This window comes from Eptatretus burgeri, chromosome 2 (genome assembly GCF_056783735.1).
Source record: "Eptatretus burgeri isolate ZD-2024b chromosome 2, Ebu_testis_v1, whole genome shotgun sequence".
In the NCBI taxonomy this organism is placed as follows: Eukaryota; Metazoa; Chordata; class Myxini; order Myxiniformes; family Myxinidae; genus Eptatretus; species Eptatretus burgeri.
In genome coordinates this window covers 58,817,378-58,844,442 of record NC_140962.1, presented here as the reverse complement: position 1 = coordinate 58,844,442, position 27,065 = coordinate 58,817,378, and the positions used below count along the sequence as shown (strand labels likewise).

Below are 27,065 nucleotides of genomic sequence, written 5' to 3'. Positions count from 1 at the left end.
TCGGGTCCTGAATTCAAATCCCGCTCAGCTGTTAAATTAATACCAGGTGTGGTTAACTCTGCCTGTCATCCTTCCGAGGTTGGCAAAATGATTGCCAGCATGCTGGTACACTGTGTCGGAGTAGCGACCCATCCAGGATTGTGCCCAATAGCCCAGAAGACCGCTTAAGCAGCACCAACGCTCTGCACAGAGTATGGTCCCAATTTCCTCCTTACTATAGCAGGAGGAAGTGTTTTCTAGACAATTGTAGGTCAGGCAGCTTCTCTGCATTAGCTTGCTTCACCATTGGGGGGGGGGGCTACAGCAACTTTCCCAAAAAGCTGAAGAGATCTGTGAACTCAGCGACTAATTTCTGGATATTCCAGTGCCTTCTCTGCTTATCTAAATGACTAACATTAGGAAAGCTAAAGCCGCTTCCAGTTGCAGATATTTATCCAGACATGTTGAGTGATCCAGATTCAGATTGTAAAACAAAATGGCAGACTCAACAGGTGGTGACATCAGCAGCTTACGTCAGTGAGAAACCTCTATACCAAGAAATGCTTCAAATTTGTAAACACTTCACTCCTCGCCTTTGCTAGTTTTACCGGTGTCAGTGAATGACTGGATGTCCAAGGTCAAGTCCACATTAACATTCTCAGCATTCTCCACCTTTTTGAATGCAATTCCAATGAGCCACATTGTAGTCACCACTTCCCTACAGTACACACAAAGGAATGGAATGAAGCAAAAGGTGGTTCAAAATTTAAACAGCAACCAAAGCAAAACGTGCAATGCAAAACAAAGGGAGATTACTGTTCCACTGTCATCATTTAAAATTTTTAAGTATGTTCATTCCCATATTTACAGATAGCGACCACACCTCCACCTCCCTCACCGTCAACAAAAAAACAGCCAAGAAAAGGGGGAGGAAACACGGGGGGGAAGGCCCAATAAAGCTGGGGTACAACTTAACATGATGACGTCCATTAAATAATTAATTGAAATAATATCCATTAACCGGAAGCATTGTTTATCCGAAACAGCCTTTGTTCTCGCCAGAACACCAGTTATAAAAGACGTTGGACTGTATCATCATCAGTAGCTTTCCTGGCCCAACTCCAGTACTTTTTCTCCCCCCCCCTTTTTCCTGAGGACATTGGGCACACTCCCACCTCCCCCCTTTTCCTACAGATGCTAGGTGCATTACTCCCCCTTAATGTGGTTGCTGTGCACCCCCACCCCCCCCCCCCAATCCACCCAGGCACTTTTTCAGGCCTGTCCCACCTCCCATGTTCCTGCAACCTACCCCAAACCAACTCTAATACCCTGAAACCCGAAACCCCTCCATCCTCATTTGCTCCCCTCGCTTTGCACAGGCCAGAGGGCGCTCTGTGAAAATGCTGTTCAAATGGAATCCTGAATGTAAAATGGAACTCATAACCCCATTTTGCATTGTTTTATAGTCAGTATGCTTGACTCATTCAAACTGGAAGCATGGGGAAGAGAATCTGCAGTCTCTTGATTCTCAAGACAATTTATTTACAGCTTAGTTTCTAATGAAAATAATCATAACAAGTCTGGAGACGGCAATGGTTCACGAACGGTATTTGACGATGTAGATTGTTTCAGAAGTCAAGGATGAGACAATGTGATAATTTTTGACCAAGTTATAAAAATGATCAACGTGATGTGGTACGAGTGACAGGTTATTAGCTGCAAAATGTCGAAAACCCGGGTTCGTTCAACAACTTTCAAAATTTGACCTTTGCCGAACCTTTAAAGGTGACAAAACAATGTTGTGGACATTAAAATAAAGAAACAGGATACGTGCTATAGCTTATTGGAGTTAGTTCGTCGAAGGTCGAAAACCCAGTTCGATTCCCACAACATTGAAAATTTGACCTTTGTGAACTTGAAAGGTCAAAGGTCAAGGATTATGTCCTTTGGTGCAAAACTTCCTCTGGAACATTCCAGGAACAATATAACGTCATATAGGCTATATGGCATTTCGCACTCCTCGGATTATCCAGACTTTGATGAAATCAGCGTAAAAACAAACTTGAAGGGGGTGCCACGGGAAAGGTGTTTGAGATAGAGAAAAATGGTTTCAAGACTTTAGGTGGGGAATGACCTCAAGATTATGCATAAAAAATATTGTCATCCTTGCTCTCAAAGTCTGGGCGGTCGTATGATTTTTATGTCAAAATTAGCAATTTTCTAAGTTTGTGACCTTGTGACGAAAATGAAAATAAATAAATCGAGCTCCGTGGGGCTATGCAGGTGCCATTGGGCTAACCAAATACCGAAAACCCCTGCCAGATTCAACAAACCCCCTTGGAGAAGATGTAACTTGAAATCGGCTACCCCCTAAAAACACGTGCTTTTTGGGCATGGCTCCGCCCATTCTCAGGAAAACACAACTAGATCATGATATAAAATCGCACACCAAAATTTTATCAGGATCGGATCAAAACCCATGGAGCTATGCTCGGGACAGACACACACACCAATAACGAATATAGTGGTCACTTACTGACTCGTGAACCAATAATAATATATAAAAACTTCCTTTTCTTCAAATAGGTATCTGAGATTAGCGCTGCACTTGCAGAGTGTACGGAGTGACCATATTGCAAAAATGTACTACATATAAATCATCTTCATAATTCGTTCGCTACTGTTTTTATTCTTCAAAAGGATGTTTTCAATTCAACCTTTCCTTCATCCCATGTGTAAAAAAGTCCAACTGTTACGTTTCTTTTCTCCATTCTCTTAATTCTTTATTGCATCCCTCGCGTAATGTCATGAATTGCATCTCTGACTTTGAAATTTGAAAAATCCCAATTTGCAATGCATGTTCATGTTCCGTCAATCCCTTTTTTTTTTTTTTTTTTCTTTTTTTTTTTTTCCCTTCCACCGTCAGTGCCAATTCACCCCATCTACTAAAATCGACCTCCTCCTAACCCCTCACCTGTTATCCCCTCTCCTTACCCCTCCCATCTTGCCCCTCATCCTACCTCTGCTCTTGGCACCTCTTCACCGTCTTGTGCTTCAGTATCAGCTCCTTCTCTGTTGTCCCAAAGTGTGTGGCGTTTAACATCTGTGGGCTCTATTCTAACCTAACAGATATCTTACTCCCTCAATCATTACAATCATCACCACAAACGTGCTCCTTCCTTCCTCTCAGCACACCAGCCTCCCCCTCAAATCTTGTACCTCCCACTGCCTGCTCCCTTCTTCACCATACCTCCACCAAGTATCATCCTTCCCCTCTCCCATCACCCTCTTGCACCTTGGCCATGCCTGCTCTCATTGTCTCCCCTCCCTCTCAAAGCAACCTTCACACTTTCCCCCTCAACTTTCTCAAAAACTCCCCCTTCACCCTTCTCCCTCACTCCCCGTACCCAAAGTAGCCTCCACTCACATCCACAAAGCTGTCTCCTTCCCACACCCTCTCTCTTCCATCTCATCACTCCACATCCTTCAACCTTCAACTGACCTCTGCCTCCTCTCCGATTACTCCCCAATGAAGCTCAACCCATCACCGAGCCTTTTCTCCTCCTCATCCAGCCCTCTCCCCAAGCTCTTCTGCAATCCACCACACTCTTTCAACAACTCTCCTTACCTCCCCCCCTCCTCCCTCATGCTACCCTTCCCTCCCCTCCCCTGCACCCAAACCTCCTCCCCTCCCTCTTCCTTCACAGTATTGACCTTAAACATCCGGGGCCTTCGCTCAAACCTGACAGACTTTTCCATGAAGGTTGCCACTGACAAACCAGACAATCTGTTTAACAGATACTTTCCTCCTTCAATATGTCTCTGCCTCCCTCGTATCTCTCTCTTCCTGTTTACTCCCTCCTCCAGTTTGACAGACTTGAGCCTCATCCTGGCAGCGAGTTGTTCTCTTCATCAAAGACTATTCCACAAACACTATGCACTGCGCTCTCTGCCCCACATCCCCATCAATATATCTAGCTACGGCTTCCCCTCCACTCCCACCACACGTTTATACGTGTGCTGTACCGTCCACCAAACAGTGATGACTCCATTTATATCTCAATATCCAAAAACATGGACCAACTTCTATCCCCTCATTCAAACTCTCTTCCTCATATGTGACAACTTCAATTGTCATCATGCCAGTTGGCTAGGTGCGGGTACCTCTCTCACCTGCCATGGCACTTCAGCAAAAGCTTTCTGCGACTCATTGGGACTGACTCAATCTGTCAACTTCCAGACCCGGATCTCAACCAATGGTACTCCATTTCTTCTGGATCTGATTTTGACCAATTTCCCCCAAAAATCTGTTCTTCCTCCACTGTAATCAGTTCATCTGACCACAAGCTTGTCAAAGTAGACATCTCTCAAGCTGTTATTAGAGAACCACCTCAGCACCAGAGTCTGGCATTTCACTCAAGCCGACTGGCAGGGTCTCCAAGCAGCCAAGCTTCTGGACTGGTCTCCCATCTCTAATTCCTTCGATATCAACTCGTCCTGGGAATTCTTCAAAGAAACTTACTCTCTCTCTCATGCACAGATTTATCCCCTCTAATCTTCAGTTGTCCGACCCTTCCTCAGGCCCATGGTACACTGAAGCTTGTGGCGAGACAATTGTCCTGAAAAAAAACTTGCCTTTGCCTCATGGAAAGCTAATCTAACTGAAGGCAATCTCAATTCCTTCCACAAAGGCCAGAACAAGTGTGTGTCAACCCTCAAGAGAACCAGAAAACATCATCTTTCAAATCTCAAGTCTGAACTCTCAAACCTGTCTCCCTCCTCCAAATTATGGTGGCATCTAGTTAAGTCTGTTTCTGGTGTATGTTCCCGCTCCATCCCCTCCCTTACCTCAAATGGCCGCACAGCTAACACTGTACGTAAAAAGGCTGAATGCCTAAACTCCGCGTTTGCTTCAAAATCTTGTCGAAAAAACATCGCTTTCTGTACCAACCCTACCCACGCATACCCAGCTCCTGCACTCTGTGTCCTTTTCTTCTGACAAAGTGGAGAGCTTGCTGTCAAACCTCAACTGATTCTGCAACCGATCCAGAAGGCATCAGCCCACGTGTCCAAAAAACCTGCTCTGCTGTTCTATTCACCCTCTCATTTACTCAAGGTCATCTGCCATCTGCTTAGAAATCAGATAACATTACCACTCTGTATAAAAAAGGTGCAAAAACAGATCCCTACAACTCCAGACCAATCAGTCTTCTCCCAATTATCAGCAAGGTTATGGAATTTATCATCGCTTTGGACATGAAATCCTTCCTCTTCTCCAATGGCTTGATTACCAATCATCAATTTGGATACAGACCAGGTCACTCTACCCTGGATATGCTGCTTCTGCTCCTCCAACAATGGATGGAGGTACTCAATGCCAGACACGAAATCAGAGCCATATCTCCAGACATATCACGTGTTTTCGACACGGTCTGGCACCCTGTACTGCTCACCAAACTCTTCCAATGGTATCCAAGGACATCTCCACTCATGGCTCACAGACTTCCTATCCTGTCGCAGCCAACGTGTGGCCCTTAATGGAGTTCTCTCATCCCTTCTTCCTGTCTTGGCTAGAGTTCCTCAAGGAAGTGTTCTGGGCCCTGTTTCTTTTCTGGTTTTCATAAATAATCTCTCTGATTCTGGAAAATCCTTCTTCTCTTTGCTGATGACTCCACCCTCTGCCATACCATCTGCCATCCCTCAGATTGGCATGCAGCAGCCTTTTCACTCTCTGCAGATCTCCCCCTCCACCCCAACTACTTTCTCAACAATCCTCCTGAAGAAGTCCTTTCATTCAAGCTTCTGGGTCTCACTATGTGTCATGATCTTTCCTGGGAAAACCACATTTCCAAGGTTCCAAATGGAACCACATTTCCATTTCCCACTAATGTACCCCAAACCCAACTCCTTCAAATTCTCTACTTTCCCTCCTGAAAGAACCTGTCATGTAAGGACCTGAAAGTCCATGTAGTGTCCATCTTATTTACCCCATGGTACCCCACCCCATCCCCCTCCCTTCCACAGATCTCAGGTTTCTGTTCCCCACCGTTTTGCCCTTTCCTCTCCCACCCCTCTTGTCTTCTGCTCCCCTTGTTGTACGCTGTGTGTGTTAGCTCTCATACGAGCCTCGACAGTGTATACAAAAAAAATTAAAATAAAAATGGCTACAGTAAAATACACGAAGCTAAAAACTACACTAATAGCTCCATCTCAACATGGTCACCAACCATGTCAGACTGCCATTGCTTGGGTTGAGCAAGGATAGGAGGTGGTGTATTACCCCTTGCATGTTTACTCCCACAATGCACTGTGATAACGTATATTGAGAATTGCGATAAACGAACATGCCTTCAATCCATCCGGTCTGTTCACCTTTCCCCATTCAGACCATGCAGTTTTTGTTCACGGTCGATTCATTTTCTGTTCTCAACCCGTACAAAGCAAATTTTTGGTGTTAAAAGGAAGGGGAAAAAATTTGTTTGAAAAGTCTACGAGTGAATCCATGCAGTGGGAACGCATACAAAGTGAAGGAGACGTGTATGTTGACTTGGCCTGTGCAGCCAACGGCAAGCGCCATGCCAGACGTGGAATAAACAAGGGAAACGAAGTTCAATCTGTTTTCACATTTATTGTTGTGAACGTTAGGTAACAAAACACACAGGTGTCACATATCTGAGAATGACGTGTATGCTGATTATATATTCCTGCTTTGAGAGATGATACCACCCCATCCCACCCCCACATTGTCAATGTATTTACACTCACCCTGTGCAGCCACTGAGAACGATTTGTGTGTGTGTAAAAAGATGGGAAACGCAAACTGGGCAACTCGCTTCACATCTGCGGTACTGCACTGCATTTCTGTCTCTGTTTAGGTCATTGATAGAGGTTTTCACAAAATAACTCTGTCTGAAATCTCATGTGTATGGTACGTGTTTAACAGCAATTTTGAACAAACAAGGAATTCGGCAAATATGTTTGGCTTTTAGTAGAAGAACTTGAGAGGTGGTACCGGATTGACCAGGAAACCCGGCCCCGGCCAATTTTGAATCGGCTTTGTTGGAAGATAGGGTCTTTCAACAAATTGCTCTAAAGCCTTCATAAAACGTTCAATTTCCTCCGGATTTTGGCTGGTACAGCTCCATGTCCAGCTGTGTACATATGGGGAAATACATCACACCGAAGGAATACCACTTGAATGAATTATGAAAACCTTACAAACGGGTTCAACGAACGGCTTCTCTCACCGCAGGCAGGTCGTGGTCGTGAAAGTCAGTGTGTCAGCTTGTAGTGGTCTCAACCATAACCTTTATAATTTCTCTTCCCTTCTTCTCTCACCATGCAATTGTGTTTCATTCTCCTTTTTCACCCTCAATGTCTAAATTTCATTCTATTAACGAATGAATCCATGTTATCCAACCCCTGCATTCTCCTCAACCCCTAAACCTTCCCCACAGATCCCATGTTGTCAGTCTCTATTGTCTCCCTCGATCCTGTTTGTGTTTCCCTCCTTTTATTAGGTTGCATCCTTTCTGTGTTATAGTTCTTCCACGAGCCTCAAATATATACAAAAAAAAATGCATAGGGGGAAATAAATAGTCATGCGCCGCATGACAACGTTTCGGTCAACGACGGACCGCATATACGACGGTGGTCCCATAAGATTATAATGGAGCTGAAAAATTCCTATCGCCTAGTGATGTCATAGCAGTCATAGCGCTGCCAGTCGTATAAAAGTACAGTGTAGCACATACTACTTGATAATGATAAACAACTACAAGTAAAACCCAAGCGGAGCACGAAGTTTCTCAAGTGAGGGTTCGTTAGGACGTCAATTTATCCAGTGTTCACAATGTGATTTATAGAATTTCTTTATATACAATGTTTCTTGTTACATTTTTTGTGTCAAATGCACCTTTTGAGGTAGTCAGCATGTGCAGAAGAGGGTTTTACATTGCAGACGCTGTTTTCTAGGAGTGGCATGATGCCTCTCAGCAGTGACGGTCTGTCGTCGACAGACGTAATGACATCAGCGAATGATCGATGATGTCATTACATCTCTCAGCGGTGACATCACACGTCGCCATGCAAACAAATGTAAAAATTACAAAATCCCCAAAAATTCCCAAACCTGTTCGTCTGGCACGATCTCACGTAGCCTATGCTGTATATTAGACCACAGAGCCGAGGTGTGTAGCAGGCTATACCATCTAGGTTTGTGTAAGTACACTCTATGATGTTAGCACAATGACGATATAGCTTAACGACGCATTTCTCAGAACGTATCCCCATCATTAAGTGGCACATGACTGCATATAAAAAAGTTTTTAATTTACCATTTATTTACTTTCGACTTTTTTCTGGACAATGGGTCTTCCATGTCCAGATAATAGGTTCCACTGTAATTAATTAATTAATAAGGCCCAGGAAAGGGGGAAAAACAGGCAGACAACAAAATGGAAAAAAAAAGTGATCCAAAGCAAGTATCACAAGCAATACTCGAATGGTACTTAGTAGAGCGCATACCTCCACCAGATTGAACTATTTACATTTTGTATCCCACTGATAGGGCGGTTCTGCATCCAGACCAAAACCAAAATCTAATCGGTTTGTTCTCGTCACCTACCAACTCATCAACCAAGTTTTGTCACGATTTGTCCACAACTTAAGATATCATGCTATAGCTTCTTTTTTGGAGCAATCTCTCAATGGTGAAGAATCACTGACAAAATTATAGTATCCGGATTTTCATCAAAATCAAATCAATTTGTCTTAGTTACACACCAAACCTGTCCATCAAATTTCATCCAAATCAGTCCATAACTTCAGATATCCTGCTCACAGACAAACATAAAAACAAACAAACGGGTGAAAACAACTTCCATCCACCTTCAGGGGATTTTTTTTAAAAGCAGACCACGGAATTCACAAAATTTACAGCATCCGATTCCTTGTCTGGATTCATTGGTTTGCATCGTTTCACACACCCTGAAAAGTCTCTATTTACCATATTTTGAACCAAGAACGTTAATGAGAACAGAAAAAGACGTCCACACTGTCCACCATTAGGAAAAGCTCAATGACGTATCGCATGTAAGCCTGCATACATAGCGCAATGACATCGTACTGAATGCTGGGAAGTGACAACAGGGATGACAATAGGAATTAACTTGAACACAGGAAATGGTGAGAAGTGCCCCAAACCACAAATAGAGATGAGGTACAAAATACTTTCAGTCTGAGAAAATTTCAAGAGGCACCATTTTAACCAAGTAGGCATCTCTGCACTTATTTGAAACTTTGGGTTTTCATGTTAATCCAAGTCCTACTCCGCTTAAGCCACACGTAATCATGTTATCCTACTTTGGTGACCCCTCCTTGGAGCTGGGAAAGGACTGGGGGTTGATGTGTGCCAACGTGATGTATTCATTCCTTTCCAGGTTTCCCACGAGGATCCGGATCTTTGACTCCACCAATCCAACCCTGCGGACCATGAGGGAGAAGATTGCCAAAATAAATAAATAAATAAATAAATAAACTGGTAACAAGTGTCCACAACCATCATTGACCACGTTGTGGAACATCAGTCAAGGTCCTCACTTTTTTTTTTTCTTCCGCCCTCACTTTTTCACCTTTATTCCCTCAAATTTGTTTTCTCAGCAACCGCTTAAACGATCGGCACAAAACTTTCAAAATAGGAGCACGTTTTACAATGTAATATGATGATTGGAGAGAAAATGTGGTCATTGTTCCCCCCCCAAAAAACCCATCAGTTTTCTGCAGACATGGGTTGCAGGTGTATTCACATACCAGGAATAAATGGCCTCGACTTCGATTTGCTCGGTCTCAGCCCAATAAAAAGGACACAAGTTATGTGACGCTCCTCAAATAGTCAGACAGACCTCCGGAAAAAAACCCCTCGGAATTTGACAGAAGTCGCCAATCATGCCAGACATCTACACAATAACTTACTCGACAATGCAAGGATGGATGACAGTCAAGTTTGAAAGATTTTCCATGATCACGGAAAACTGATGGATTGGTGACGAAACAGAAAAAAAAAAAAATTGAATGTAGTACATTACAGGGAACAAAAAAAAATTAAATAAATAAAAAATGTGAAAGGCCAAGATGAGGTCAATTTAAATATATATATATATATATATATATATATATATATATATATATATATATATATATATATATATATATATATATATATATATATATTTTGAGTAGTCCACCTGTTGCTCCAATGTCAGTACGTTGCCTATTTGCCTATCACTTCGCCCTTTCATCAGCCAAGATTTTGCATACAAAGAGGTTAGCAGGACAATTAAAAGGCATACAAGGTCAACAGAATGGCATGACACACAGATACAATCGTACAACTTACCACTCAAGGTGTTGTTCTTCCGTCAAAGCACTGGCAGTGAGAACGATGTAATGTCTGTAGAAAAAGAAAAGTCAAAAAAACATCACAAAGAATATTAAAGTTACAATTTGTACAAATTGCTATCAAAAGTTGAAAAGTCTTACTTGTATTTTTGGAAAAAGCTTGGCGTTTCAAAAAGTTTAGCCCAGTATGCCTTTCCCTGAAGAATCTCATCTGTCACGGCCAGACCTGTGCAAATGATTTTTTTCGAAATGTTAAAAATAAAGGTCAAAGTTGAAGGACAAAAGGAGACCGAAATCCATCATGCATTACAATGGACCACAACACCACAAAAGATTTTAAAAACAATAATAATAATGCACATTGGTGCAGAGATTTTCACAAGTTCACTTTAACACAGTTCTTGGAAAATGCTGTTCCTGCCTAAATATTAAAAGGACATTTTATTTTCACTAACAGGGTGAAACGGTTCATATGAAACTTGTGAAAAGCCCTTGAAGCTAAAGGACGTGATGGCAAGGGGTTTATAACACCAACACAAAAAACTGAAAGAAGGCCAAAGATATGAGAGGAATATGAAGATTACTATCAGGAGTTTACATCAGTCCCTGCCTCCTCTGCAGCCCACTGCTCCTAAAAAGCCTCAACCAAAAGCTATTACATGGAGAAACATTTCAGCATGTGAACCCAGATAAAATTACAAGATGGCTTACAAAGGAAAATCTAAACAACAGTGATACACATGGAAGGTCATATTTAAAAAGAAGCAAGCTTACCTTCTTTGAACTCTTCCACCATGACGGCACGAGTAGACATTGTTACATTGTAGGTAGAGTTCTGGTGTGGGTAGGCCGGGGTGATGATGGGCATGACATGGAACCTGTCATTGGGGTTAATCTGATTGACACATGCAACATGACGCACATGTCAGTACAGCAAATGGACAGCAAAGCTTTACTGTTAAAGGCGATATCCCCTCGAACCAAAAGAAAGAGGAAAGGGAGGTGGGGAGAGGTGCGGTTGAGACAATTTTGTTTAAGTCGTGGCAAGCTGACATGGTAAAGGGGGGGTTATATGGCAAGGAGTGGACGAGTATCAATTATACTTTGGGGAAAACATGATGGATTCATGAAGCCACCGACGACGCAAGGGAAGTGGAAGAATGGGAAGGCACGGGGAAAGCAGTTCTCAAGGAAAGTATTCCAGTTCCTGTTTGCTTTGTGCATGCTTCTGCAGCTCTGCTCCAATAGCTAAGGACTGTTGCAGATGATCTCATCCAACTATTGTCAATTGTTAGCAGCACTGTCAAACATTTTGTGGGTCAAGTCCAATGTCTCTGGAAGCATTTGTTTTGTCCATTTTTTATGGAGTGAGTGTTCTGGTCCAAGTCACTTAAGCATTTCAGTTTCTGCAGCATGCGTTGAACTTTGTCACTTATAAAATCCCTTTCACGACATACATTCATAGATTCCCTCACCTACCTAACCACTTCCACAAAGTATTAAAAAAACACCTACTAATACCCTATATTTCTCCATTTATCACAATGCATTTCCTCTCCTTTATAAAAGGACCACTGCTTTCTTTCCCTCTGCTTTCTCTTACCCCACCACTGCTTTCTCCGTCTTTTCCCAAACTCAAGAACAAAACAAACAAAATAAATCAATACTCGCCCCAATTGCTCATTCCTTTTTTCGTTATTAACAGAGGCTGCGCGCTTTCATGCGTCTCAAAATCAAGGATTCAGCAACAGAACCCAGTCAGCCAAAAATCAAAGTACGAGACTATTAACCCCACACAAATAAAAGAAACTGAAACATGTAATTGCTGAATCAAACCGTTTTTGTTTTTTTCAAAACAAGATCGAGGATCATAGAAGAGTGAAGTGACAGCGGGTAAAAAGGCAACAAAATGACAGTTGGGGAACAGTTTAGCACAATAAACAAATAAATGAATGTAGAGAAAGAGAGAAAGAGAGAAAGAAGGCTTTGGCTCGATAGTGTTAATGGAGGTCAAAAATATTGTGGGTAAAGATGGAGACTAACATGAGATAGTGCACCACCTTCTTGAAGCCTTGGAGAGAAGAGATTGAACAACTTGAGTAAGGCAGTTCCATAAGCAGGAGTGAAGAGGAACAAAGGGAATTGAAGTGGACGGTAAGCCAAGATTTTCAATTTGGGCAGGAGGGGGTTATTGGAAAAATACATGCATCCTGGAGTTGCTGGGAGAGTCAAAGGGCTGCGAGAGCAGAAAGAGTGACACTGGGAAGAGGGGATTTTAAAAAAAATTAATAATCGGTAAATAAAAAAAGGCCACTGACATGGTGAGAACAAAAAGCCTTATGCTTCAGACTCATTCGGGGAGATGAAAAAAAATATTGAGCTTGGGATTCCACAAACTTTAGGAGAGATAGATGGGGTGTCAGCCTCGAGCAGAACGAGGCACTCCAATGGTCAGTTGTGAGTAGTCCTGTTATTTTTTTTTTTTGCATACCAAGTCGAGGCTCGTGTAGGAGCTAATACACAGAAACATAACAGGGCAGGAGACAAGAGAGTCGGGAGAGGGAAACACAAAATAGTGAGGAACAAAGACGATAGGATATCTGTGGAAGGGAAAGGGATGTGGTGGGGTACACGGGGTAAACAAGATGGTACTGCAGGGACTTTCAGGAAGGAAAACAGGAAATTTGAAGTAACTGGGGAGCAGCATTCCATCAGACTGCAGATAAAACCTTGGTAAATGGTTAGAAGCTCAGGTGTGCCAAGGAAGGACTTTGCACGACGTAGAATGCCCAGTCGGTGAATCAGTATATCAGGATATCCAATTTGGGGTGGATTGACAGGGGAAGTAAAGATCAGGATTTTGGATGGGGGAAGATATGAGATTGTGGTGAACAGCTGTTTTGAAGACCTGGAGGGAGGAGTGGGATTGAAGAGTGCGTGAGAGTTTGTTCCAGAAGCAGGAAAAGAGGAATGGAAGTGAAGGTGAGCAGTGAGCGATTCTTCATTTTGACAGTTTCACCAGAAAGGGGGGGGGGTGTCAGACCTTGAGCACCCTGAGGAAATATAGGAGGGAGAAATCACAGAGAGAGCAAGGAGGGTAAGGCCAGAGAAGAGACGGTAAAAGACAGAGACACCACTGACCTGCCTCCAGTGAGAGAAAGAAAGAGACCCAAAGACTCAACTTCATCGTGGGAGATACCAATGACACTAAAAGCCTTAGTTTCCACAGCATGAAGTCGAGCTGGGTGTGAGGCAGGAACACCACCCCAGAGTGGGGGGGCAGTACTCCATCAGACTGCAGATGAAACCTTTGTAAATGGTGAGAAACTCAGGTGTGCCAAGGAAGGAATTTGCACGACGTAGGACGCCCAGTCGGTGACTGGCTTTGGAGGCCAGCTTGAAGATGTGGCTTTCCCAGTAAAGATCGTGAGACCCAGAAACTTGAATGAAAGGACTTCAAGGGGATTGTTGAGAAAGTATATTGGGGGTGGGGGGGGTTCCAGACAGTCCTTTTGGAGAGACATCGTGAGTGTGAGATTTATCAGGGTTGAAAGACATGTTCCAAGTGTTTGACCAGCTTGTGATTTTATCAAGGTCTGCAGAGAGTGAAGAAGTTGCTCCCTGCTGATCAGAGGGATGAGAGATGGTACAGCAGAGGGTGGAATCATCAGCAAAGACAAAGAGGATTTTCCAGGGAATCTGAGAGATCATTGATGAAAACCAGAAAATGCACAGGGCCAAGAACACTGCCTTGAGGATTTCCAGCCTGGATGGGAAGAGGAGATGAGAGAATTCCATTAAGAGCCACAGATTGACTCGACAGAAGAGGAAGCCCGCGAACCACGAGTGGAGATTGCCTTGGATACCATGATTTTTCAAGAAATTTGGAAATCTGGAGGATGCCCAGTTTCCAGGTGGTTTTCAAGGAAAACTTTGTGATGTTGTCAGCATAGGAGAGGTAAGGTCAGTACAAAAAAAAAAAAAAAGAGAACCAACCTCTTTCAATGGCTGACCAAGGAAATAAAGAGGTGGTTTTGTTTGACCATCCTTCTGAATGGTCAAAGTGAGGAGGAGATTTTCCAGGATTGGAGGACAAAAGACCACGATCCACTAAATTTCAGATCATAATTGAGGCAGCTGATCTCAGCGGAATGGGGGTACTGGATGACAAGTTGTCATCTGACAAAAAGGAAAGGATTTTCGAGAGGATCAGAGACATCATATATTTTGTTGAGGACAAAGACTGGGCTCAAGACAATCCATCTCAGGTGAAAAAGTTCAACTCCATTTTTGTGGCACCTGCAGCCTTTTTGAAAAGTAACAAGTAAAAAAAAAAAAAAAGACAAAATGTCAAAGCCCCCGTTGTTTTAGAAATTTTGCTGGACAGAGTTAAAGGACTATCCCATATTCGTGTACAACCAAAATAGAAACCAGCCTACCAGCCGGCCATCTTTGATCGGATCACAAAATAAAGTGAGGTGCACGTAACGTGTATGCCATCATGTACTGTGCCTATAGAACGTTTGAACAAAAAAAAAGACCATGCATGTCTGAGAAATGGTTAAGGAAACATTTAAGTAACAAAATGGCCGCCAGTAAACCCGATGCAAGCCATCATTCCTCATCGTGTACCAAGTCTGAACAAGATCGGAAAATGCATATCTGAGAAATGGTTGAGGACGCGTTCGAAACCGGGTTGTTTTTTTTGTTTGTTTGTTTAACTAAAATGGCCACCAGTATACCAGTCAGCCATCTTTGATCAGATCGCAAAATAAAGTGAGGTGCACGTGTATGCTATCCTGTACTGTGCCTGTGCCAAGTTTGAACAAAATCAGACCATGCGTGTCCGAGAAATGATTGGGGACACATTTCAGCAACAAAATGGCCACCAGTCGGCCATCTTGTATCTGATCTTGGGGAAAAAAAAAAAAACAATAATATGCATAGGTGAAGCATCATTCATTAACTGTGTGCCAATTTTGAACAACATCGATAAATGCATGTCCAAGAAATGGTTGAGGACGTGTTCAACACCGGGTTGTTGTGGGGTTTTTTTTACAACTAAAGCGACTGCCAGTCGGCCATCTTTGATCGCATTGCGAAACAAAACGATGTGAATATGTACACCATCATTTGTTGTCTTTGTGCCAAGTACGAATAAAATCTGTCCATACATGACCGAGGTATGGTTGTGGACGCACACACAAGAAAAATCGAGACCAAATCCATAAGCCCCCATTTCAGACTCAGTCCAACGCGGGCACTCACTCGTTCATGGTATCTTTAATATTGCTTCTCCTTTTTTAAATCATAATTTTATGTCCATAATAACATACATAAAACAATGTTTGTTCAGTTTTACCAGCATTTAATCTTGCTCCATAATTTTTAGAAGACAATTTTAATGGACTAATGCATGATTACACATGGCCAAAGTTATGTTGTACAAAATACATAGTTTATATGAAAGTAAAATGATCTGCCAACCCAACCCTGTCCCAACTCTCTTTAGGGAATCTGAACTTATCACCATCTACAAGTTATTTGTGCTTAGCAAAAATGCATAATGTTCTCCTCTGTAGGAGTATAGGAGGAAAAGCACAGGGTAACCTTCCTGGGTCGGGTTGAGGTGGTGTGTGTTTGGTCGACGACACCTCAGCAACACCCCAACAGCAGTCTCCTCGGGTTAACCCGAGGAAGTCCCTTCGGGTGGGTGCCTGGAATGTAGTATCCTGAAGAGGATGATCATCTGTCTCTGCCATCATCTGAGCTCCAGCGTTCGAACATGGGTTTTGCAACTCTCTCTCTCTCTCTGAGGTTTGGAGACTGGATAGTGGTGAGATCATGGCAGGTGGTTACAACTACGACTTGTCTGATCACTCTGATAATTGCCATGCCCAAGGATTTCCTGTAGTTGTGTCCAATAAGCTAAGTCCCATGATAATAAAGGTAACTGGTCAACAAGCGTATTACAAGACTGAGGATTTGTCTCTCCTCGGTGCAATTTGTCTCTGTATATGCTTCGACTAAGGCGAGTGACCTCACTGTGAAGTAGGCATTCTATGCCGCACTCACGTTTGTGGTTGATCAGTGCCCCAAGCGAGATACTCTTTGAGTCTTGGGGGATTTCAAAGAATCAACTGGCAATGACAGGGATGGTCAAGACATGTGTTGGTCTCCACGGGTCTGGAACTTTGAACCAGAATTGCACCAAGTTTCTTGACTTTGCAAGAAGTCGTGGACTTAGGGTGGCTGGTTAATGATTTCAGCACCCACAGGCTCATCTCTGGACTTTGCATTCCAGCACTGGTGTTGTAGCAAAGGAGATTGACCATGTGCTCGTTGATGGTCACTGGAGGATGCTCCATAACTGCAAGGTCTACCAAAGTGTTCAGTTCCTCAAGAATGACCACATGCTTGTTGCAGTAACTTTGAAGTTGCAGCTCAAGTCCAAGAGAATGGTACCATCCCACCCAAGGATGGATATTGGCAAGCTGAAGGATGACAGGGAAGCTGAGGAGTTTGTGAAAAGGCAGAGTAGGGATTTTTTTTTTTTTTTTTGGCGGTTGGGGGGGGGGGTCTGGGTGTTTTGGGGAATCCTAAAGATTCGTGGAGTGCCTTCAAGACGACCATCTTTGATGTTGCCGATGGATTTCTTGGAACCCCTGTTCAGGCGAACAACTTTGTCTCCGAAGGGACACTGGATACGATTGAGCATTTCGAGGGCCAGGCTTAATGGAAGAGTTGAGCTGTTCAGGAAGAAGAGGCATAAAACTGAACATGCACTGAGGGTGGACAAGGAGGCCAATGTGCAAGGAATCTGTGAAGGAGTACAGCATCACCTGTGGTCAAGTGATTCTCGTCCTGCTTAGAAGAATCCATGCATTGTGTTCCTCCAAGCCCATTCCTCGATGGACTGCAGATAGACTGAAGCATGGTGAGCTCTTGGCCAAGGAGACAGAAGTGAAGGCCTGCTGGACCAGTTACTTTGAGTGGCTATACCAGGTGTGCACTGGCCCAACATTTTTCAGTGCTTGTATGGACTGGATTCTGGGGAGGATGTCAGAGAGATCAACTTTCAGTGAATCATTTGGCAATATCAGTATCAGCTCAGGTCAGGAATGGAAGCATGCGCTGGAGCAGCGCGTTGCTGCGTCCACTCTCCACCGGTACTACAGGGGCCTCCGTCTGGCCATCCTCCAGGCAGATGCCTCGCCCATCAACTTACTGCAATCATAAAGATATGGTCAGCTCGTTGGCCTCCTCCACTTATGAAGCTCCCTCGCTGAAAGAATGTGGAAAACAAGCCACATGTCCATACATCCACAGCTGATGCTCATGGACTACACAGGTAACAAATCCCATCTGAGTCCCTCTCAGCAACCACTCGTTGGACAGTCTGAGCAGCGATAGCCAAAGATTCCACCATGAGACATGGTACGAAAGGAGTTGTCTCCATCTCAAATCCTTCACGGGTGGAGACATGAATATCACTGCCAAGAGAAGTGAATCTCTCTATGACCTCAACATCCTCACCACAAACAGGTACAGACAAGATTGCAGCATCCAGGATGTCAGTGAAAGCCTGTATCTTAGTTTTGACCAATGAAACCCATAATCCCAGCAGCACAAACTCCTCATTCAGCACGTCGAGGGACTCCGTCAGGATATCCAGTATCTCTTCAAAGATGTTTGCATCATCTGCAAAATCAAGATCATAGATCTTGACATGCCAAAACTATGCACCACAGCTTGGGCTCTCAGACACCCTCCCCAGAATCCAGTCCATACAAGCGCTGAAATGTGTGGGGCCAGCACACACCCCAAACAAACTCCAATAACAACTGGAAATAAGTCGGAGATGGAAACACCACATCTCACAGCACTCTGTACCAGAACATAGTTCAGAAATCAGATTGATCAGTTTTGATGGCACCTCAACGAAGACCGAGAACCCTCCAAAGGGCATCCCGATTCACTGAATCTAACGCTTTGCGGAGTTCAACATGGGCTGCGAGCAGCCCCTGCCGAAACTCCCGTCTGCGTTTGTTGAGGACCCGAAGAGCAAAGTTAAAATCAATCGTTGACCTCTTTGGTATAAAGCCAAATTGCTCTGGAATGCTCGTGCTCAAGCAGATGGTGATGAACCTTGTCAATAATTATCCGAGCAAAGACCTTGCCTGGAACTGAGAGCAGCATCACCGTTCGGTAGGCAGTCCTGCTAATCACCCTTCCCTTTCCAGAGAGGGACAACAAGGCCCCTCTTCCAGTCAGTTGCGATGATACCTATGCTCCAAACAGAGCACAGAACTGAATGCAACAAAACTAGTACAGCATTTCCACCAGCCTTGAAAAGTTAAACACGGATGCCACAGATCTTACGAGGTTTACCCCTTTCAACAGCTTCATCGCAGCCTGTTTCCACAAACGAAGGTGGTTCAGTTGATTGGAGGGTCAGCAAAAGGGATGTCAGAGTGTAACTATCCAACTCAACAGTTTTGGTGGCCTCTCCTCTATGGGCGAGAATCGCAGCTGCACCTTCAACTGCTGGATAATGCAGAATCAAAAGCTCTCAACATCATTCACATTTTGCAAAGCCTGGTGTTGGCTTAATGGTGAGGATAGCTGGATTAAGATCATTGGGTCTTGATTTCAAAGCCCTGTCATGCTGATGAATTAACACCGGGTAGGGTTGACTCAGCTTGCCATCCTTCCGAGGTCAGAAAACGAGTACCAGCTGACTGATGACAGGGGCGCTGTTTCAGTGGCACAGCCACGATCCCAGAAAATGATGCAGCCAAGTAGCAACAGGCTGCATATAAATAAATAAGCATTTTGCACAGACAAAAGGCACAAGGTCATCAACTTATGTCCGGTGCTGTTCAACCACCTCAAATTACTGTGTTAATCTGTCATCCATAAGCCGAGATTTTGTATAGAAATAAATAAAGAGTAAAAAGTTTTTTTTTTTTTTTTTAAATACAAAGGAGTGGACATCAACAGAGGGGTGGATTTTGAGAGAGTGACACATTCCTTTGTGAATAAACACATGCCACATGATGACTAAGGACCAGCAAGCAAAATACTACAAAGCAAAAAAAAATTTTTTTTTTTAAGAAGACGTGAAAATAACAAATGGTGATATACCCTTGGATCCCACACAGGCAGGCTGAGGTTGCACTCCTCTGGCTGTTTCAACAGAACCGGCTTTGGCCACTCCCTGAAAAAGAAAGGCATAAATGGACGACGGTAGAAGCATCACACCAGCCTCAAAAAAAGAAAACCCAGATATGCACGAACAAGGCACATTTAACAAGGCCAAAAGCACTCACCACTTTGAAAAGACAAGGAAGAACTTGTGCACAAGTGTGGAAGCAATGGCGTTCGGATAAAGTTGGCAGGTGCGCGCCACTAGCATCGCCCAAGACACACCACCCAGAAACCCCAACATATTTGAGTAAATTCCTCGTCCTTCAAGCAAAAAAGGGATTCGAATACAGATTTAAGTATGGATTAATTTTTTTATTAAAGAAAAAAAAAAAAAGACAAAGCTAAGAGAAAAAACAATGAAAAAGATTCTCGTGTGTTACACTGGTTATCAAGAGATAATGAACCAGACTTACGTTTTGCCCAAAGCTTTATCGCTCTTAGTGCCATCCTGAAGTTTTCAACATTGGGTACTAAGTGCAAAATCTCATCAGTAACCCGACAACCTGAAGAAAGGAGAACAAAAAAACAAAACACAAAGATGCATCAAATACGTTGACAACACAAAGAGAATAGAGAACGGTTTTTGAAAATGGAGAAATCTCTTACTTCGACACATGTACACAGTGCCTTCTGAGAGTATTCACACCACTCAACTTTTGTCACATGTTATGTTACACCATTAATTCAAAATGGAATAAATTTAAAATGGTCACCAATATACACAAAATACCCTACCAACGACAAATTGAAAACATGTTTTTCGAAAGTTTTCCAAATTGAATGAAAATGAAACAAAAAAAAAATCTAATCTACACAAATATTAAGCCCAGAGTCAATACTTTGGAGAAGCACCTTTGGTGGTGATTATAGCTTCGAGTCTTCTGGAGTATATCTGGATTATGGGATTTTCTCCCATTCTTCCTTGAAGATTTGCTCAATCTCTGCCAAGCTGGCCTCCAAAGCCAGTCACCGACTGGGTATCCTCTGTTTTGCAAAGTCCTTCCTTGGCACACCTGAGCTCCTGACCACATACAAAGCTTTCGTCTGCAGCCTGATGGAGTATTGCTCTCCCAGCAATCTTCAAGTCTCCACAGATTCTCAATGGAATTCAAGTCACGTTCTTATTCTGAAGCCATTCCAGTGTTGCTTTGGCTATATGCTTGGGGTCATTGTGCTGTTGGAATATAAATCTTCACCACAGTCAAAGGTCTTTTGCACTCTGAAGCAAGTTCTCCTCAAGGATTTGCCTGTATTTGGCTCCATTCAGTGTTCCCTCTATCCTTACAAATCTACAGTTCCTGCCGCTGAAAAGCATCCCTTTAGCATAATGCTGCCACCACTGTGCTTCATGGCTGGGATGATGTTAGATGGCTGAGCTGTGCTCTGTTTCCACCAAGCGCAGAACTTTGCATTCAGGCCAAAGATTTTAATTGTCATCTCAGACCACAGAAGCTTTTCCCTCATTCCCTCAGTCTTTCACATGCATTTTTGCAAACTCTGGGCATGCTGTCTGTGCCATTTTCGAATGAGTGGCTTCCTTCTGCCTACTCTCCCATAAAACCTAGATTTGAGAAGTGCTGCAGAGACGGTTGTCCTTCCAGTAGGTTCTAGGATATCAGCAAAGGAACTCTGTAGTTCTGTCAAAGTGCTCATTGGGTTCTTGGTCACCTCCCTGACCAAGGTGTTTCTTGCCCAGTTGTTCAGTGTGGTCAGACTGCCAGCTCCAGGAAGAGTCTGGGTAGTACCATATTCTTTCCATTTCCTAATGATGGAGCACACTGTGATCCTGGAAGCTTTCAACTCTACATATTGGCTTATACCCATCCCTAAATCTATGCCTCCTCACAATTTTATCGAAAAAGTTCTAGACAATTCCTTGGACTTCATGGTGGCATTTCTGCTCTGACATTCACTGTCAACTGTGGGACCATATGGAAATGTGTGTGTTTCTAAATCATGTCCAATCATGGCCACAGGTAGACTCCAATCATATTGTTGACATCTCAAGGATAATCAAAGGAAACTGGATACACCTGAGCTCAATTTGGAGCGACACAGCAAAGGAGTTGAATACTTGACTCAAGACAATTCAGATTTTCATTTTTAAATACTTTTGTAAAATTTCGAACAAAACAATTCCACTTTGACATTATAGGGTATTATGTGTAGATCGGCGACAAAAGAAAATTATAAAAGATATATATATATATATATATATATATATATATATATATATATATATATATATATATATATATATATATATAGATATATATATATATATATATATATATATATATATATATATATATATATATCAATTTAATACATTTTTAATTCAGGCTGTATCAACAAAAGTCAAGGGGTGTGACTACTTTGTGATAGCACTATCTGAGATTGTGATGAGATCAAAATTAAGCCATACATCTCACACACACACACAGACAGACAGACACAGACACAGACACAGACACACACAGGAGCAGGGCGTGCTAACACATTGTGTAAGCATACGAACCGTGCTTCCACATTCTCTCAGGTCGCTCACCTGCATTTGATTTTTCATTCGTTTTTATTTTTGGATACTTTTTGATTGTTCTGTGATTTTTACCTCCACCACCAAAGATTTATCTCATGTTCCTGGCTCGTGGAAGATGTCTTTTGTGTACGTATAGTGTTGTACTGTACGTACATCAGCTGCTTTGTGTATGGCTCGTGGAAGATATGTTTTAAAATTATGCTCATGGCTCAAATCAAATGAATGAAGCATGAGAAATAAACATCAATATCAACACAGCAACAGTTCAGACAAAGTCATCAAAGGTCATAAATGAGTTTTTACACATCTGCATACACGACATACAAAAACAGAAAGGTGTGTTGAACACGAAATTCCAAAATCTTACTATAATGGAGCAAGCGTGGATGTCACCAAAACTCCAAAAATAGACATGTGGTATAAATAGCACCACCTTTGGTGGTAATCGGCAATACAAATGATCTTTTTTAATCTTACGATATGGAGAACTGTATGTTGTGATCAATAAAAAAATTTAAAATCAGAGAGTGCATCTCCAAGATTGTACTACACGCCACACATTGCCCACCAAAGGTGGGCCGAGAAGGGTATTCCTGTCCAGATTACCCGCTGATTGAACAAATTTATTATTGACACAAACATAAAAGGTGTACCACTTTAGAGAGTCTAAACTTTTGTTTCATGTTCCATTTCATGTGCAGTCTCCAAACAGGGAACAAAATTGCACTTCTTTTTAATGGTTGTGTCGAAGCGAATGAATGCTTGGAAATGCAAGACATCCTTCCTGGTAGAATTGTGACACCAACATTTTCCAACGACACGCCAGTGTTTTCAACAGGACGAAGCAGGCCGATCCACCACAGGTAAATGTTCTCGGATTACCTCCATCCTGACTTGGTGGCAGGGTCATCTCAAACAGTTTCCTTGCATGCTATGACGAAGGCATCGCCTGGCCATCGATGAGGCCAGACCGAAATCCGTACGATTTCTTCTGATGGGGGTTACTTAAGGCGCAATTCTACAAGATGCCCCCGGGACTGTCGATGACCTGAAAACAGTGATCCGGGATGGCACATGCTGCATTAGCTGAGGCACTTTGGGAAAAGTTATGGACAACATGTGCATACGGATATAGCGATACATGTTATGCTTACTTTGGGTGGTCAGACTGAACATATCCCTTAGATTAGAGAAACCTTACTTCTCTCTGTATAGTGGTACATTTGTGTTTGTGTCAAAAATAATTCCTTATTATATCGATAAAATCATGGCATTTCATCTGGAGCGGCCAGTACTGTATAGTTTAGACTTTTCTTAATACAGTTTACAAGCGTCCACCTTCCAACTCAGAACAATAAAATCTCCAATGTTGAACAAACTTTTGTTATGTAGTTTATGCAAAACAAGGATAACATATCATACAAGGTATGCATCGCAGTCACTCAGTATTTGTTCAAGACACGGACCACTCTGTCATCTGAAGACTTCTGTATATAGCCCCATTCCAGAAGAGATAGATGTTTAGAGATTGCAAGGACATCAATTTGCACTGCTCAAACCACATAGTCAACAAATTGCCAAAATAATACAGTGAACAAGGAGAGCTCAGACTCCAATGCAGCTATTCAGTGACATGGTGAGGTCAAGTTATGTGGGGGCTAAAGAGATGTTATTGGGATAATTTGGAAGGAATATCACAAGGCTGCTGCTACGTCATACCACAATAGCTCAACATGAATGGTTATCCGACTGTCCGGGACAAGCAATTTTGGCCATCGGACAAGTGAAAACCTCAATGAATTTGTCCGAAAGGAAGGTCAATTTTACCACCCGAATTTTTAATACAAAAAAAAAAAAAAAAAACCGCTTCACCTCAAATGTAGCTCTTTTTCGTGCGAAGCCACAGTGATGATACGCGATAGAGGGGAAATTTTTTTTAGACCCAACCACACCCGTGCACTGGCAAAGACGTCAAAGTGAGATATTGCCCCACATGCACACAGTATGAACAGTTGGACAGGTAAATTATAAACCTACCTGTCCCATGGACAGAATGGAAAAGATAATTAACAGCATTCGGTAGAGCACATACCGTCATCAGGTTGACCAGTTTACGTTTTGCATCCCACTGGAAGGTAGGCCAGATATGGAATCAGACTTTAACCAAAAAAATCTAATCGCCTTATTCTTGTTAGATACTGAACTCGTCCACCAAGTGTCGACCGAATACATCCATAACTCTGACATAACGTGCTATATATAATTTTTAGGCCCATCTTTCAACGGTGAAGAATCAGTAAGCATTGTAGTATCTGGAAGCGAATCTTCACCGAAATCTAATAAATTCATCCTTGTGACACACCTAACCTGTCCACCAAGTTTCGTCCGAATCAGTCAATAATTCTTTGAGATATCCTGCTCACAGACAAAAACAAGAGTGAATACATAACCTCCGTCCGCTTTTGGTGGCGGAGGCAATAACCGAACACAAATACTGAAAAACATGTCCGTTTGTACTCAACATGCAACACACCGAGTACAAAGCTCAAGGCAACAATCCAAAGAAACATCTAAGAAATAAAAGTGTACGATTTCCTTACCTTTGGTTTAAAAAAATAAATTAAAAAAAAGACGACAATGCTGAGAGTTGAACTTTAAAGGAAAGAGGCCGAGTGCTCAAACAAATATTGAATTAACATATTGGTGGAAAAAGTCACAACTGAGTGCTTACAAACTAAAAAAGACAAATCTTGGGAAAACTGAAAAGATGGATGTATTCAGATTGAGAGCATTGTTTGAAAAAAGTGGAAAGTTTAATCTCCCTGGGTTCCAAGATTGATGAGAGTGGAGCATGCGAAGGAGAAATGAGACGGTTAGCATTGTGGCGAACATCAACGGCAGGATTCACAAACATGTGCCAATAAAAACCAAGAGGAGGCTGGTGGATGCTTTGGTATTTCCAGTTGTAATATATGGATGCGAGTCATGGGCAGTGAAAAACAAAGAAAGAAGGTAGACAGTTTTGAAATGTGGTGCTCGAGATGAATGTTAAAGATTCCATGGACTGCAAAGAACAAACAAATCAGCGATTGAAGAAATTAGACAACCATGTATATTAGAGGCGCTGATGCTGAAACTGTCATACTTTGGACACATCATCTGTGCAGAAAATGAAAGCCTGGGGAAGTAAACCATACTGGGGAGAAGGAGAAGGAGAAGGAGAAGGAGAAGGAGAAGGAGAAGGAGAAGGAGAAGGAGAAGGAGAAGGAGAAGGAGAAGGATGCAAACAAGCAGTCTCTGCCAGAGCTTTAAGAATCAGTGCAGGCTTAGGGATGTTTGGAGAAATCTGATAATGAATGTCACCAGAAGTCAAACACAACTTAACAAAATCAAATGACAAATATTTTCAAGTTCAAGGCATGGTAAAAGTGGATATGTTTATTGCTTGGGCCATTGACAGGTGCAGATGAAAGAAAATGTTAAAATAGCAGTGGGGAGATAACTGTGCAAGTACTCCATGTGGGGGAAAAAAAAAGACGAGGAAAACATACCTATCTGACCTACATGTCTACTACGTTTCAGCTTTGGGGCTGTCTTTCTTTCTTTAATCATCGGCACTCCTGTTCTATGAAACATGTTGTCCTTCCAGGATGAAATCATTTTTTGTTCCTTTCCACAAAAAGTTATCAGATTACAATCATAAGTGATGCCATCATCAAAGTAAATCCCCACACTTCCCACCTAAAGCAAAGTTGAAAGATGGCAAAACATTCCACCAGGAAAAGAAAAAAAGAAAAAAAAAATTTTGGGTTAATTTTTTTTCTCCTCTTTTGACCACTGTGACCTAAAGTTCCCACCCTGAATGAACCAGGGGGTCAAACCCCAAAAATCGTTACATATTCCATGTGCTCCCCAATACTGAATGAATATCCAGATTCATTAAAAAAAAAAAGTTTTAAAACATGTCCATAATTGCAGGTTTTGATATTTGACCATTTGACCCCACGCAGGTGTGGGTGAAAAGTGTCAATGCTCTCACACCTTCTTGCCATGTGGTGATCACAACTCAGTTCAGTGAATTTCTGCACAACTGTTTAGGAGAAAGTGTGACGAGACAGAGACACAGACACAGACACTAAAGGAAGGACCGTCCCAACAAGTGCAGTAAAGTAAAGCCGACTTTGGCGAAGCATCCAATTTCTTATATCTGTGAAATAATACAGAATCATGCAATGTTTGTACAGGCAACTCCTCCAAGGCAGAGCTTTGGTTGCTCATTTGTGACCTCACTTGCTTCCTTAGCAACTTGTGTAATGTCAGTAAAGATCAACAATACCATTAATGCTCTGAGCGGATGTTCTGGGCAGAGTTTGGAGCGAAGGTTCAGGGCACAGCTCTGAACTGATGCAGATGCATTCTGGGAAGCCAAAAGCTTAGGCTCTCTGGGAAGCTTACACCTGCTGCAAGCGAAAAATCACTCTGCGAAGCTTGTACTGCGTTTTGAGGTCCATGTCGAGCCACGAAGCCATTAGTGTGACCAGGCCCATTCTACATTTTATCTACAGACAAGCGCTACTCGTTAAGGAGGATTAAAGTGGTCAGTATATCTCTTGATGTAGCCAACTGGAAGACTTCATGGAATAAGATAGATTGGAATGTATTTTGTACGTGATTTCATGCAACAGTATTGCACGTCACGGACATTCGTGCCATTTGCAGAACGTATTTTCACGCCATTTGAGGTCTGTTTCCTGTTTGTTTGATTTATATTGGAACTGTAATGCACTTCTGAAATATTGTCGTCACAAAACATTCCTTCAGTTTCACGGAGCTTTTCTTGGGAATGAATAAACGGCTGAAAGCTTCTGCATGAACACTACTCTTCGTGTCTATATCTGCGTATGACATCCAATGAAACTGCGATACTACGATGACAAAA

General features: G+C 42.5%; 1 protein-coding gene across 5 annotated transcripts in view; it reads right to left on the bottom strand.

Annotated features, from left to right (window-relative positions):
- The window catches only part of PAPOLG (poly(A) polymerase gamma), an 81,980-nt gene that overhangs the window by 17,851 nt on the left and 37,064 nt on the right, over positions 1-27,065 (bottom strand). For 4 of the 5 annotated variants that reach the window (XM_085869467.1, XM_085869468.1, XM_085869469.1 and 1 more), the window contains exons 8-15: positions 20,001-20,090; positions 19,710-19,848; positions 19,525-19,597; positions 11,152-11,272; positions 10,519-10,603; positions 10,376-10,429; positions 9,343-9,462; positions 588-697 (exon numbers count right to left, since the gene is read on the bottom strand). In XM_085869467.1, coding sequence (XP_085725593.1) covers positions 588-697; positions 9,343-9,462; positions 10,376-10,429; positions 10,519-10,603; positions 11,152-11,272; positions 19,525-19,597; positions 19,710-19,848; positions 20,001-20,090 — 792 coding nt within the window. The remainder of the gene's footprint in view (positions 1-587; positions 698-9,342; positions 9,463-10,375; positions 10,430-10,518; positions 10,604-11,151; positions 11,273-19,524; positions 19,598-19,709; positions 19,849-20,000; positions 20,091-27,065) is intronic. The other variant, XM_085869470.1, reaches the window with a different exon arrangement.